General features: G+C 36.2%; 1 protein-coding gene and 1 long non-coding RNA gene across 5 annotated transcripts; one reads left to right on the top strand and one right to left on the bottom strand.

The window, feature by feature from the left end:
- The first annotated feature begins 962 nt into the window (after positions 1 to 962).
- Positions 963 to 8,247, top strand: LOC130246897 (tapasin-like). Its single transcript, XM_056480063.1, has 8 exons — positions 963 to 1,035; positions 1,137 to 1,331; positions 1,661 to 1,909; positions 4,683 to 5,042; positions 6,856 to 7,179; positions 7,792 to 7,893; positions 8,016 to 8,044; positions 8,160 to 8,247. The coding sequence occupies exons 1-8, from the start codon at positions 978 to 980 to the stop codon at positions 8,169 to 8,171; spliced, it is 1,329 nt and encodes a 442-aa protein (XP_056336038.1). The 5' UTR covers positions 963 to 977; the 3' UTR covers positions 8,172 to 8,247.
- Positions 8,248 to 11,978: 3,731 nt separating this feature from the next.
- Positions 11,979 to 13,711, bottom strand: LOC130246898 (uncharacterized). Of its 4 annotated transcripts, none has more exons than XR_008839467.1 (6): positions 13,598 to 13,711; positions 13,144 to 13,202; positions 12,991 to 13,050; positions 12,675 to 12,785; positions 12,534 to 12,597; positions 11,979 to 12,097 (listed from the first exon to the last, which is right to left on the bottom strand). It is a non-coding gene; the product is annotated as an uncharacterized LOC130246898 (long non-coding RNA). The 4 variants fall into 4 exon arrangements; XR_008839466.1 differs by having other exon boundaries at positions 12,675 to 12,763; XR_008839469.1 differs by lacking the exon at positions 13,144 to 13,202.
- Positions 13,712 to 14,335: the final 624 nt, after the last annotated feature.

The following is a 14,335-nucleotide window of genomic DNA, read 5'->3' as shown; positions in this document are numbered from 1 at the left end:
GTAAAAGACACTTCAGTACTACTGCATTTCATAAAAATGCTGGGAAATAAAATATTTCATTTAAGTTGATGTTTATTAATCTGTAATTGCCTATTCACTTAGATAGTATCTGTTTTTTTTTTTTTTTTCCATAAGTCAGTGGTTACAGGTTTCCAGCTTTCTTCAAAATATCTCTTTTGTGTTCAACAAAAGAAAAACAAACTCATAAAGGATTGGAAACACTTGAGGATGAGTAAATAGAGTACATTTTATTTTCGGCTAATCAACCCCTTTAACTAAAAACAAAATGTTTTTATTTTACTTTGTTTGAAGTTGGTAAAACACTGACAAATAAACAAACATTTTATCTGCAAATGATGCAGATTTTGAATCTGGTAAAATAGTTCAATATGGACGAATTTATTTTTAGCAAACCTGTCTATCTTTATTTTTACACCACCTAAAAAAAATAACGATGTGCAAATAATTAAATAAAATATAACTGACTATACAGGCCTGGGTACTGTTACCCACAGGAGAAACAATAAGAGAGATGGTATTTCCCTGTGTCCTGAACTGCACTCTATTCCGCGAATTCACGTGATATTTTGGCAATTATCCTGCTTGATATTCATGGTCACATTTGGACTACTGTTGGTACAGAGCGCCACCCAGTGGAAACAACCACTTGATAGAATGAAGTAGGTCCCATGTATGTACATGTGTTGGAGATATTACATTTAGTCGCTGTATATTCTAGTTGTTGCTAGATTCTTAAATGATGCTACATATGAAAGAAGTCACAGGAGAGCTTTTTCAATCAAAATGGTCTATATTAACACTAAACCCTTCTAGTGTCTGCAGTTCACGCTCATGCGCAAGACGCACAGCAACTGTTGTGAAAGTGAAACTTTCGTGAAAAGCCACTGTTGTGGAAACCCCCCGAATGGTTCTTTTACACGCCAAACAGGGGTCTCATTTTAACCTACAGAGCAACGATGTCTGAAATTTCGACCATATACAAAATATCCGTCTTCGCATTTACATTGTGTTTTGGTGCTAAGTTTTGCTGCACTTTGTCATTATAATGTTTAATAACTTCAGTCATTTGTATAATCCTATGGTATGATCCCGGACCGTATTTGTTTCTCTTGCAGTTTATGGTTCTGCATGTCTGGTTCTGGAGTGCTGGTTTGTACAGGAGAAGCCTGGTCATGGAGGAGGTTTATCAACACCGATGAGTCAAGAGAAATCCCTCATGTTCATCAGTACTGAAGCCTACAGTGAAGAAATAAAGACTGAACTCCATCCTCCTGCAGACATCAGCTCGTCCAGAGTTTACTATGTGACTGGTCAGTGATCATGCCAGTTTAATTACATGACTTGTTCAGTGTTTAATAATACTATTTCACAATTTCTTAAGTAAATCCTTAAGTAAAAGAAGATTTGGGCAATGTGTTAAATAAAAAAAATCCTTTTATTTTTACTCTAATGATTGTGATGCTAGTGTTACATAGTTTGTGCTATCGCAGTTTTAAAAATGTATTTAAATGTATTTTCTGCAACAACCAGATCCAAAACTACAGTCTCAAATGACAGTGTAATGACAATGTACTAAAATGTAAACCAACAAATACTATATTAGATAATAACTGAACTTTACTGCTCTGTCCTCCTCCAGATCCAGCAGGTACGTTCCGCAGTGCTGCTCTGAATCCTCCTAAACGCTCAGTAAATAAACCCAAATGTGAAATAAACCCCTTCATGCCTCACGCCTCCATGGTCAGATGGGCTTCTGCTCTCACTGACTCTGCCCAGAGTCCAGTCTACCTGCAAGCTGATTGGTTCTCAGTGGCGGCTCAAGGCATTGATGAGCAGCTGACACTGTCCAATATTATGAGAGCCTCTTCAGCTTCTAAAGACCCAAAAGGTAAACAGTTCAATTTCTTATATTGTGGAAAAATAAAACAAATTACGAACACCAATGATCAAAGTTTTGGATCAAAAAGTGGGATCAAAGCTTTGATGATCAAGACATATATATTATTATTTTTTGAAGAGTGTTAAACAACACCATTTAAAATACCCCAGTAAATCTTTCAAAAGAGAATTTTAAGCCATTTATAATGTAAACATATCAATGTATTATAAATTCTTTTCATTCAAATTTTCTTTTCATCTACAAATTCTAAAAAAAATGTAAAGAGCCCATATTATACATGAAATAGGGTCATATTTTGGTTGTAAGGGTCTCCAACAACAGTCTAATATGCATGCAAGGTCAAAAAACACTTTCATGGTCTTATAATCTGCATTTATTTTTACCTAATTATTCCCGCGACTCCCATATGAATCGTTCAGCGATTCATTTGTTCCCAAACCCCTCCTCAGCGCGAAGCTAATTTGCGCTGATTGGACCGATGACAGCCTGCTGCGATTGGTCGACGACACTGACAGGCTTCAGCGCGAGACAGAGTAAAATGGCCATGGAAATGCCCAGCTGCTAATCAACAATATAAAAGTAGTCACAGTGCATACACGCTTCATAGTGCATTTTGGCTGCCAGTGGGTAAATGTAAATACAGATGATGGACTAGAAAATACAGACGACTAACTATTTTATTAAGCAAAAAGTCCAAGAACTGGCGAGGAGATCTTCTAGCCCATCACAGTCTACCTGCTCTTTTCACACACACACACAGGGCCGGCACGTCCATAGAGGCGTCTGCGACACCTCCCTCACCACCCGCGTCCTCAGTTATATCCGCGAATATGATCATCCTTTGCCTAGAGCGGCAGTTCAGCTTGCTCCAGTGCTACACACACACACACACATTACCCTCCTCCCCAGAGGACACGACACACACGCCTAGAGTGCCAGTTCAGCTTGCTGGGTGCAATTTAGACACCTCACCTCGAACCTGAGCTGAACTATTTAGAAATTTGACGATTGCATATGTGTAGGAAAAGCTGACCATCCGTAAACAAAGTGCCACGCGTCGCGATTTCACGTGGCTTTACACGCGATATGAGAATAAAGAGGTAACCTGATACAGTACATGCGGTTACAAGTAACAAAACACAACTAAATGCATAATTTGCAAGCTAGAGTAAACGAGGCAACAGTTTTAATCGCACGTACTTACTCTGGTGAAATGGAGGAAAAAACTGATTCATGATGCACTGATCCATGTTCTGACAGTCTTTACTGATCCTTCCTTTAACAAACCGATGAAGTCTTCTTTGTAAGCATGTAGTTTCCAGAACCGCTCGAACTGCTCAAAGCTGGGCTATAATGTTGAGGTCTCATCTTTGGGTGAACTGTCAATAATATCCATCTGCACAGCATGACTTCATTCGACCGGTGTCTGTGTGTCTCTCTGTGTGTGTTTGTGTGTGTGTGGCTCTTTTTCTGTTAGTGGGCGGGGCCGCAGGTTTCAAATCTCCCGGGTTTGCGCGTGCAACTACTTGTGTTTCGTAGCCGCATCATCACGAAACACCTAATGACTCGTTATCAAGACGACGCGTTTGAAGCACTATAAGTCGACTCTTTTATAGATGAATCAACAGTTTTAAACACTGTACACTTACAGATTTAAGCCTTAGCTGGATATTTCACTTCACTTAGAGCTGTGTTACACACTATATGGAAGAGCATTTTCAAAAACCAATAATATGAGCTCTTTAATGTATGAAGCAGGAAATAATGTTATCAACATTGAAAATTTTAAGTCATTTTTAATAATATGTGTCACGGTCCGATGAGTGGAAAAAGGGGCGAGGACCCAAGTGCAGGTTATAGTAATATTTATAATAATAATACATAAATAAAAAAAGGCAAAAACAGCAAAACAAACTACCCCGAGGGGGAAAACATGAATAATAAGGCAAAAACAAACTTGACTGGGTTGGCTGGACAAGGTAGGGCTGGACACAACAGGACAGGGAAATATCGACTACAAACTGGCACAGGACAGCAGACATGAGGAGAATATAAGCAGGAGTAAAACACACAAATAGATGAACATAATTAACTAATAATGAGTTAACAAGGAGGGTGGGACTAGACGATAGACGGGAGAGCACCTGACACAAAGAGACAACACAAACCAGGTGCTCACATAAAACAAGACTAGAACACGCAGCCAATGAGAGAACTCATTAACCGCGTGTTCGTATGACAAGACACTGAAGCACACAACAAAAGCACGCGATCAATGTAAACACAGAGCCACGTGCTTTGACAACAGAAGCAAGACACGAGCACACGATAGGTGAAAACACCTTACCGTGCGCTCACATAAATGCAACGCGCATGTTTCATCTCAGCGCCAACCAAAACTGAAACCAACTAGACAGAGACGCTGAGAATGAAACAGCGTGATGCTGATGAAACACCACAAACACGAGTACAAGAGCGTGCGCCCCAAGGACAACAACACCTTTGCCAACGCGCACTCAGACAATGACAAAACAAGTGCTCGACCCAAGAAAACTTGAGCCGAGCACTAACAGGACAGGACAAGACAGAGCTAGGGTCCGGATTCTGCCACAAAACAAGAATTAACAAGACCAGAGTGGCAGAACCCTGACAATATGAATAATTTGCCATCGTTGTGAGTGGTAATACAGTAATATACTATATTACTAATGCAGTACATAGTAACACCATGCTCACTGTTTTTTCTCTCTCTTCCTCAAAGTGATTCTCAGTGTGTCCAGCAAAACTCCAGTGGTTCGCTGTAGACTGGGAGAGCCAGTTCTGCTGGACTGTGGCTTTTGGATTGATCCGTCTTCTCCTCTTCACGGCTCTGGATTCTCCATCGAGTGGCTTTATCAGTTCAGGGGTGAAGGACGGCTGGTGCTCGCTTACGACGGCAAGAACGATCGCTTTGCAGAGACGTCAGAGAGCGGAGCTGAAATGGACATCACAGGCCTCTATCAAACAGGCAACGCTTCTCTGATCCTGGAGGAATCTCAAGTCAGACACTCGGGAACTTACATCTGCACAAGTTACCTTCCTCATCTGCTGGCACAGGTGGCTGTAGACCTGGAGATCGTTGGTGAGAGGAGCGAGTGCTTCAGTTATTATACATTTGGTGGCGGAATCACATAGTTTAGCTATCATAATGCGTTTGGGATGTTACACTAAACATAGTCAAGCCAAATAATATTCAGACATATTATTAACACAGTTTATTGCCTATAGTTTAGAAAATAATAATAAAATATCACAAGAAACTGTGTCACAAGGTTTACGCATAAATCATGGTTTTTTCAAATACTTGTATGTGTAGCCATACTGGCAATACTTGAATTAGAACAACAGCATGGATTTGACAACTAATCTACTACTGAAAATGTTTTTCTGCCCATTGATGCTGTCTAAACCACTGAAAAAATATGTTGAAGCTGCTAAATTATATAGAGAAGGACTTAGTAAGCAGGTAAGGGTGCAATTTTTTGATAAACTGAATTCAATAGGTGGTAAAACATACATATGAGTAGTATTGAATGAGATGTTAGGCAAATGTTAAACTTGACTAGAAATGATAAGAAGAAAAATGAATATTATCAAGATTCTTGCTCTGGAAATCTTGCTTTACATTGGCAAACCACAAACATCTTTTATTCATCAGAGTTTTTCTCTCTCTTCTTTTGCAGTGTTTAGTACACTAAATGTTTTTTTCCAGTCCAAACAATTAGCTCAGCTCTAAACATGACAAGTATTGATCATTTACAGCAATAGTAATTGGCAAAAAACGAGAGTTTCTTTAGGTTCAGAGTTTTTTTCAAGTTTTTCCACAGCGCCGCACACGTGCTTTGGTTGAAATGTCCTTTTATTGCTAACTGAGTTCTTATTAATTTTGCTGTTATTACAATAAAAAGTGAATCGCAATTGTATTTTCAATAGAAAACAAATTTCTAGTGAAAGTATTATCAAAGGGAGACAGCTGGAGAGCCACGTGTTTTTGGTCAAAGAGCCACATGTGGCTCATAAGCCATTGGTTCCCTACCACTGGTCTACTGTATGAAGATGTATTGTGTCAATGTTTACTTTGATTTACTTGATTTTACTAAGGTGTTCTGCACCAACTAGTAAAATAAACTAGTAAAAATGTTTTAAAAATATATCAGGTGTCTGAATAATTCTGATAAATAGAATAGTAACTTCAGCCTCATCCAGTCTTTTTCGATCTTCATCCACCCCTCCCTAAGTAATTATAGGTTAAAAGATGTCTAATAGACATCCAAACGTAGATGTCTTGGCTAAAACAAGACTAAGCTTAGACTGTCAGTGAAAAATGAGGCTAGTCACCAAATAGACAGCAATCTAATCTGTCTACTTGATGATTTAATGTCTAGTTTTGAACTATTGTTAAACATCTATTATATTTTCAGTCAAATTTAGCAATGTTTTAGCCAGTATGTCTGTTTAAACATCTGTACAGTAGTCAACATTTGAAGTGGATCATCACCTTTCATCAAAGTTGACCTAAAACTACTGAACAACACTCGTTCTTGTCTTGGGACCATTTTGAACAACTTTTTTGATTCACCTCAAATGTTGACTACAGTATTTTAAAGACAAAATTGTTTAGTTAATTCTCCTCTCTATCTACTTGCTTCAACTGTATTTATTATTTTAATCTATAGTCATATCTATGATAGTGACCTCTGTCTTTCCTCTCTCTCCATCTCCCTCATCTGCCTTTATTTATGTATATGAATCTACAGTCATATCTACAATAATAACCTCTGTCTTCTCTCTCCAGAGCCCCCATCTTTCCCTGTTTACTCTTCTCTTCTGTATTCATTATATTAATCTACAGTCATATCTACAGTAATAACCGCTGTCTCTTTTCTTCTCGCCAGAGCCTCCATCTCTCTCCATCCTCCCGTCTCCTCTTCCTCTGCTGATCCCGGGACAGGTGCTGTCGGTTCAGTGTGAGGCATCTGGTTTTGTTCCTCACACTCTAGATCTGGACTGGGAGTTCATCAGGGCTGATGGGATGTCTCGCTCTCTGGGTCAGGGCAGTGTAACCGGTCACAGACGGGCGTCTGATGGCACCTTCAGTCAGAGCAGCCGCCTGGAGCTGGACTTCACTAAACTGAGACTCGCTCCGGGCGGAGAGATCAGCTGTGTAGCCAAACATGACGGAGGAACACGACGAGCCTCTGCTGTGCTCACTGTCATCGGTGAGATATAGTTGAAATTATCAGCCCTCATGTGAAATTTCAGTTCTAATTTCAATAAGATATTACAGTTATTTTAATTAATATATAATTTGTATGTATACATATATATTTCACATCTAAATATAAATAGTTTAAATATAAATTTTTCTCAAACATGTGCATGCATTTCAATCTAAAAAAAAGCTCTTGCTTCCTTAAAGTTTTTAGTTGAATCAAATGAATATTTTTAGTCATCTCAAATTACACCAAACTGACTAAAAATATTAAGGTAACCTTTGTATAACTTAAAACATTTACTTGAAACCTGATTAACTTATACAAATAAGTTAAAAAGCAACATAAAAATATTTGTTGTCTTGACCTTTGTCATATTTTTTTTCATAATAAATATACACAGTACACACGCTTTAATTAACTAAAGTCAATAAATTTTTGGGAATGGGATAAATCGTGATAAATTTTTGGCCAGCACTAATAATAATGTATGTTCATGTGCTTGTGTAGGGACTTATTTTAGATTATTTTTTACATTATTTGACTTGCTTTTATTCTATATATTCTACTATATTTATGTATGTATTTTATTTATTATGATTTTGTTGTTGGTTTCAGGTGTGGGAGCTCCTTCTATTGAGGACTCGATGGCGATGGTCGCTGTTGCTCTTCTTCTTTATGGCATGATCAAGTTTTTCTCCTGGACATTCAGCTCTTCTGGTGAGTTTGAAGCATGACAGTAAACTTACACTAGTCACTGTGTGTGATTGAAAATTGACTTTATTACACATACAAACACATCAATATGAATGCAGTTATTAATACATTTCTGTTTCATGTAGACGTCGATGACTCTGAATTAAATGATAAGGTGAGTATTTATTCTCGTAAGCTCTAAAAGGCACTTTCACCGTCTGTTTCATTGATAAATATTTTAGTTATAACTGTCTGTCTGATAGTTGTGTGTGTTTCTGTCTGATCTCTAGAAAGAGAAATAATCCTGGATCTGGGGTTTTGCATCTCGTCTCATTGTGAAGCTGTTTTTACTCATTCTTCTGAAGCTAAATAATGTGCAGTAAACATGTTTGTAAATAATTCTTTCAGCTTGACTTTAAGAGTTTTAGACTGTATCTGTGTTTACACAGTGATTACTCTTTACTGTAAAAATGCAGGGTTCCACAGTCATTCATATTGCATTCATTAACACATTTAAGTGAATTAAAGATAAAGAGTTGTGTTGTTTCAGCTCATTTTAAATAAGTAGTTTGAACAAGCAGCAAAAATCTTTTCTTTTTTTGAATGTTTGCAAGTGTTTTAAATGGACATATTTTGATGCTGGATGTACAGAATTTGAAAATAAAAATCTTTAAACATACAGTCATGTTATTTAAAAAATACTACACCCCTACTGCCACTGTTTACTTTTAGGACAAAACTGTCTGAGATTTGTTTGCTACATGAAAAGAACCAAACTAAGAAGAATTGTGCTAAAATTCAGTTGTTTACAGTGATAGTTTGCTTTGAGCTTTATACATTTTAATTGTTCTGAATCTCTATGATCTTTACCTGACTATAGTGACTCTCAGTCCTTAGAACAGGGGTCAGGAACCTTTTTTCAGCAAAGAGCCATTTCCTATTTTTTTTTATCAAATGCGTTTTTTAAAGAGCCATACGGGGTGTGTGTATATAACAATACCTTTATTTATTTATAAACAAAATTATTATTTATGTATTATTATTTATTTATAAACCATTATTTATGTCCATGCACAACTCAAAAATAAACAAATATGACGCATCAAAATGTATAAAGAAAGGACGATTTACATTTTTTTTGCCATTGCTTGAAATGTTTGAATTTACGTGTGTGAGGTTACAATAAAAATGTAAATTACCATAGAAATATAACTTGCCCTTTATTGTTGTCACGATTCAAGTTAAACCACAGCACCACATATGTGCATGGTTGAAACGCCCTTTTATTGTAAACAGAGTTCTTATTCATTTTGCTGTGGAAAATACAATATAAAGGGAATTGTAAATATATTTTCAATAGGAAACTTTCTAGTAACAGTTCTATTTTAAAAAATCAGAAATATTATTATTAGAAAAACAGCTGGAGAGCCACATATTTTTGGTCAAAGAGCCACATGTGGCTCCCGAGCTATAGGTTCCCTACCCCTGCCTTAGAGAAACATCGCCCATTTTAGATTTTGTGCTAAAAATAAATACAATTTAGCAAAATACTTTTCTGTGCTTCTCTGTACAGAAGTATTTTTTATTTCTGTAACAAAATTAATATTTCTGGAAGAAAATATTCACAAAAGATGAACATATTTATATATTTTTTTCTGTGTCAAAATCAATATTTTCTGTAAGAACATATTATGTCTTTTAATTTCTGTAGCAAAAATAAATATTTTTGAAAGAAAGTATTCATTTTTTTATTTCTATAACAAAATCAATAGTTTTGGAAGAACATCTTTTGAAAAAAATTTTTCCCCACAATATATTACAAACAATGTGAAAAAAGCTTGCATAATTGTTAAACAAGAAAAAAAGGGTCATTTGTTTCTACTTATCATTCTTGAGATGTTTAATGCATGTAAATTCAGTTATATGTATATAATATAAGATCCAACAGTTAAAAGTGCCTGTTTGAACATCAGGATCAAGGGAAAGATGAATGTAACAATGAATGATCAATAATGAAAACCTGCTCCATTGCACTCTGGACCTCAGACTGGGGTGACAGTTCACATTTAAACAAGACAGCAACACGATAACAAACATGCGGCAATGGGTCGACTGTGAATTTCTCTGAGTGGCCGAACCCGATTGAGCATCTCTAGAGAGATTTGAAAATAGCCGTGCAACAACACTTTTTTTTCCAGTCTGATGGAGCTTGACTGGTTCTACAAAGAAGAATGAGAGAAACTCACCAGAAATACTGAAGGTTTGTCAAGTTTGTATTATCATACTCAGACTTTAGGCTGTAATTGGTGCTAATGGCTTCTTAGCTTCTCTTTTTAAATATAAATATGCAAAGATTTCAAACAACTTTTCACACTGTCATTATAAGGTATTGTTTGCAGAATTCTAAAGAAAATTTTTTATACATTTTATTTATTTTGGAATAGAGCTGTAACATAACAAAATGTGGGAAAAGTAAAGGGCTGTGAACACTGAGATTTTGGAGTACTTTCCGCATCCTCTTAAGCTAGCTTGCAAACATTTACAAAAAATTGTAATATGTAGCCTTTATTTTATTGGCCTATTTGTTGTCTAATATAGACAGTTTATTTTCCACACCAGCCCATTAGCCTACTTTAAAATGTAAAAAGTATGAACATAATTCATATGTATGAACATGTATGAACAAGTATGAACATCAGCAAAAGATGTTTACTCATAGAATTGCCCATTATTGGATACATACATACACACACACACACACACACACACACACACACACACACACACATATATATATATATATATATATATATATATATATATATATATATATATATATATATATATATATATATATAATTCAGAACATGTTCCATTAACCCTAAACATATACACTTGTTTTTCCACTAGAGAGCAGTCTAAGCTCACAAAGTAAGCAGCTGAGTGAAGATTGTTTTGTGTAGGGTGTCTTGTACACGATGGTATTACATGGGTGTCAAAAACAAGCTGTTGTCCTTTCTTTCTTTTTACTGTCATTATTACTATCATACATTACAAGCATTGTTGTCACTCCTTACCACTGACTGGTCTATCTGACTTTCTATCTGTTTTATTTATATCTATGATACTTGCTTCATTTATTGACTGTTATTGTCCCATTTTTAAGGTTTTTGCGTTCCCTCGCAAAGATTTTGCGTTATCTCGCAAATATGTTTCTCCACAAACACTTCCTGTTCACTTAATTCATGTAAACCTTACCGTTTTTGCCGAAATTCTCCCGTATTTTACCATATCCCACTTTCTTTACGTTAAAGACTGATCCAGTGAATGCATGTATAAGCGCTGACGGACGCGCTCCGTACAATAAACTGATCCCAGATCAGCTTCAGTACACGCCATTTACAATGGAGCAAAAGTGCAGGACTCTTTTGGATTCGGGTGTATGTTTAAACAGACAAATACACTAAATGATATGTAAACATGTCCGTCCTGCATGTTTTATTTTAAACAGCTAATTTTCTCTTAAATGAGCACAAACAGTTTCTAAAGTAATGGAATGCTTTCATTATAGATCTGTGCATTCTTACAGTGACACCTCCCAGCAAACAATTGGACGTCCGATTACCGTTGAAAAGACGTCGCTCCGCCACGTTGCGTCCTGGTTGAAAAGTAGTGCCAAAATGAAAATCCAACCGACGTCTTTTACGTCTTCTGGCCGTGAATCGCACGTCTTTTCTACACGGTCCCTGCACGTCGAAATATGTCATGTTCTGGACGTTTTCTGGTTGTTTTTAAAACGTGTTATTTCTTTATAATAAGTGTTTTAATAGCCTAATTATACATATAAAACAATCTAACTTATTATTTAAAGCTGTGAAATGCAATCAGGTCCAATTTCAGACCAGTTATACCTGAACGTCTTTATAGCATTGTAATCACGTGTAAATCATAATTAATACATTATGTAAGGATGCAATAGTGTTACGATTAAGCAAATTATTTATTGTGCATATAGTAACATAGTAACAGATGTACATCACTGTTAAACAGACACATCTAATAAGAATAAACAAAGCAACAACACAGAAATATGGACAACACAAGTGAAATGTTATTTTAGAGTCTTTATTTCTAATATTCTTCAGCTCTTCCTGGAAGGTGCTTGCTGTGTTCCTCCATTGCGGCATCTTTTTCTGTGTCTGTAGCATCTGGACTCACTTCACAGCATCTGAGGGAGGAGAATATGATTTTGTATTATCCTACAACTAAAAACGTACAATATATCAAGAATTACTGTCATGTTTTGTGAATGAACAGCAATGCGCCGAGCAGTATCTAATGTCAATACATACACATTCCCTACTACTCATCATTTTACAACTGCCCATATCCACAGTTTTGTGACAAGCAAAGACTGTCATTCATGGCTTACACTAAAATTATAATTTAATATTTTTAGTCTGCTTGACAGCCTGAGTCTGTACAAACATTTTAAAACATCTGAACATTAGGCATGTCTATAAGGAGACGTACAATGATGAATAACAGATGAAATCTATAGTTTAAATAATATAACATACGGGGTTAATTGTTGGGGTAGTAAAACATATTTTCCTGAAATATTGTGCAGAAATAAACACAAACAATGCAAGATAAATATGTACCTGTTTATCAATCTTTTAATCAGGCTCGGACAGAACATCCACCAACTCCGGACAGTTGCTGAACCTAAATGTGACACCAAAATCACAGTCAGAGCGATCCAGACAGACAGAGACGCACATTCTTTCACATTTCAAACTTACACAGATGCAGTTCTTCTCTTCAGCTTTGATGAACACTTCACAGGATCTCGCTCTCAGAATCCAGTCTCTTAACAGAACATGTAGACCTGCTGGAGTCCACAATGACAATTACTGTAACAGAGCAATAGCTAACATCACGCTTATGATGACGTTAACGTTTCTAGTTGCAATTATTTACTAAAGCGTTTATCAGGATACGCAGTAATAAGATCACAATACTCACCACAGGTATAAAAACTAGCTCTAGGTTTGCAAATGTGAACTCATACACATTATACACCTAAATACACTTTTAAGCATTCAACAAGTTTCTCACCTACTCTGGAGTGTCCTCAGGGAGTGGGATGACAAAGGATCATTTGCACTGGAGACAATTCTACAGACAAACAAAACAACAGTGAGAAAGGTAATAATGAAATTACTTAATGAAGAGCAAATAAATAAATGCAAAGCCTTATATGATTCTTACAGTTGGCCTGGAGAAAGAGTATTGAATTCTGTCTGACAGATGACTGACTGTTATTGACCCTGCAAGACAAATTTGAACCTTAATGCAGTTTAATTAATTACAGTACAAAAACTGTTTTACAGGAGCAGTTAAAAGAAAAGTGGTTAGACTTTACCTGTTAAATCTCCACATGAGCTAATAACACCTACATGCATATATTTACCATTTTATGTTAGTGTAAAATATTAAGTAAATAACTTTTTATATACATGCTCATAAGTTTTGCTCTTATTGTTAATGACAGCCTATTAATGTAGCCTAACTAAATCATTAATACTGGTATGGTAATAAATGCTGGAGACATATCTACAATAGAATAATACTATATAGCTTTTTGTTAGCTTTTCTAACAAATTCGTGCATTATTATCATTATTAAATTGTTTTATTTATACACCATTCCACTCCAAACTCACCTGAAATGGTCATTTTTAGCTCTGACTGAACACACAGCAGGTGGATGATGGGCAGAGATGCTGGAAAACATGTTGACCAGCTGTCTTCGAGGACCAGTGTAGGGAACCCCTGATAAACTGATAAACTGATAAAGATTCCTGTAATAACATGACATATTGCTCAAACGCGACTTACTTTTAGCATAACGGCTAATTTTAGCCTAATCAAAGCAACTCCACATCGCTGCTGGCAATGTGCATCATTTATTTCAGTTCCTTCGTGTAAAACTCAATAATGTTATTAAACGAATACAAACTGTACTTACACGGTAGGAGTCTTGTGATCATTGTCCAACTTTTCGCCGCGTCCTCATGTTCTCGTGGTGCTGGACAAAACCGGAAGAAAATGAAATTTGAAAACAGCGCCCTAGAATCCCGCGGGATTATGTTAGTTATATCGCGAGATTTGTTAGCGTTAGGTGCAAAAAAAGTTATATAGTAAAAATAGTTACTTTACTATCCTTTCACAGCACAGGACACTTTATGAATGTAATTGGTCAGTTGACAAGATGTAAATAAAAGTGATTTCTGTATTTCATAAAGATAAATCTGTTTTTAATGAGTTTAGATGCCTGAAATCTGTCCACGTACCCACTTGGGACACACATATATTAAGTGTATACCCAGATGTAAGTGCAATACTTTTTAATATTTCATAATTTCAGCAAGGGTATATGATGGACTATTAATGCACGTGTA

Source organism: Danio aesculapii, chromosome 19 (genome assembly GCF_903798145.1).
Source record: "Danio aesculapii chromosome 19, fDanAes4.1, whole genome shotgun sequence".
Lineage (NCBI taxonomy): Eukaryota > Metazoa > Chordata > Actinopteri > Cypriniformes > Danionidae > Danio > Danio aesculapii.
This window is presented reverse-complemented; position numbering and strand designations above follow the sequence as displayed.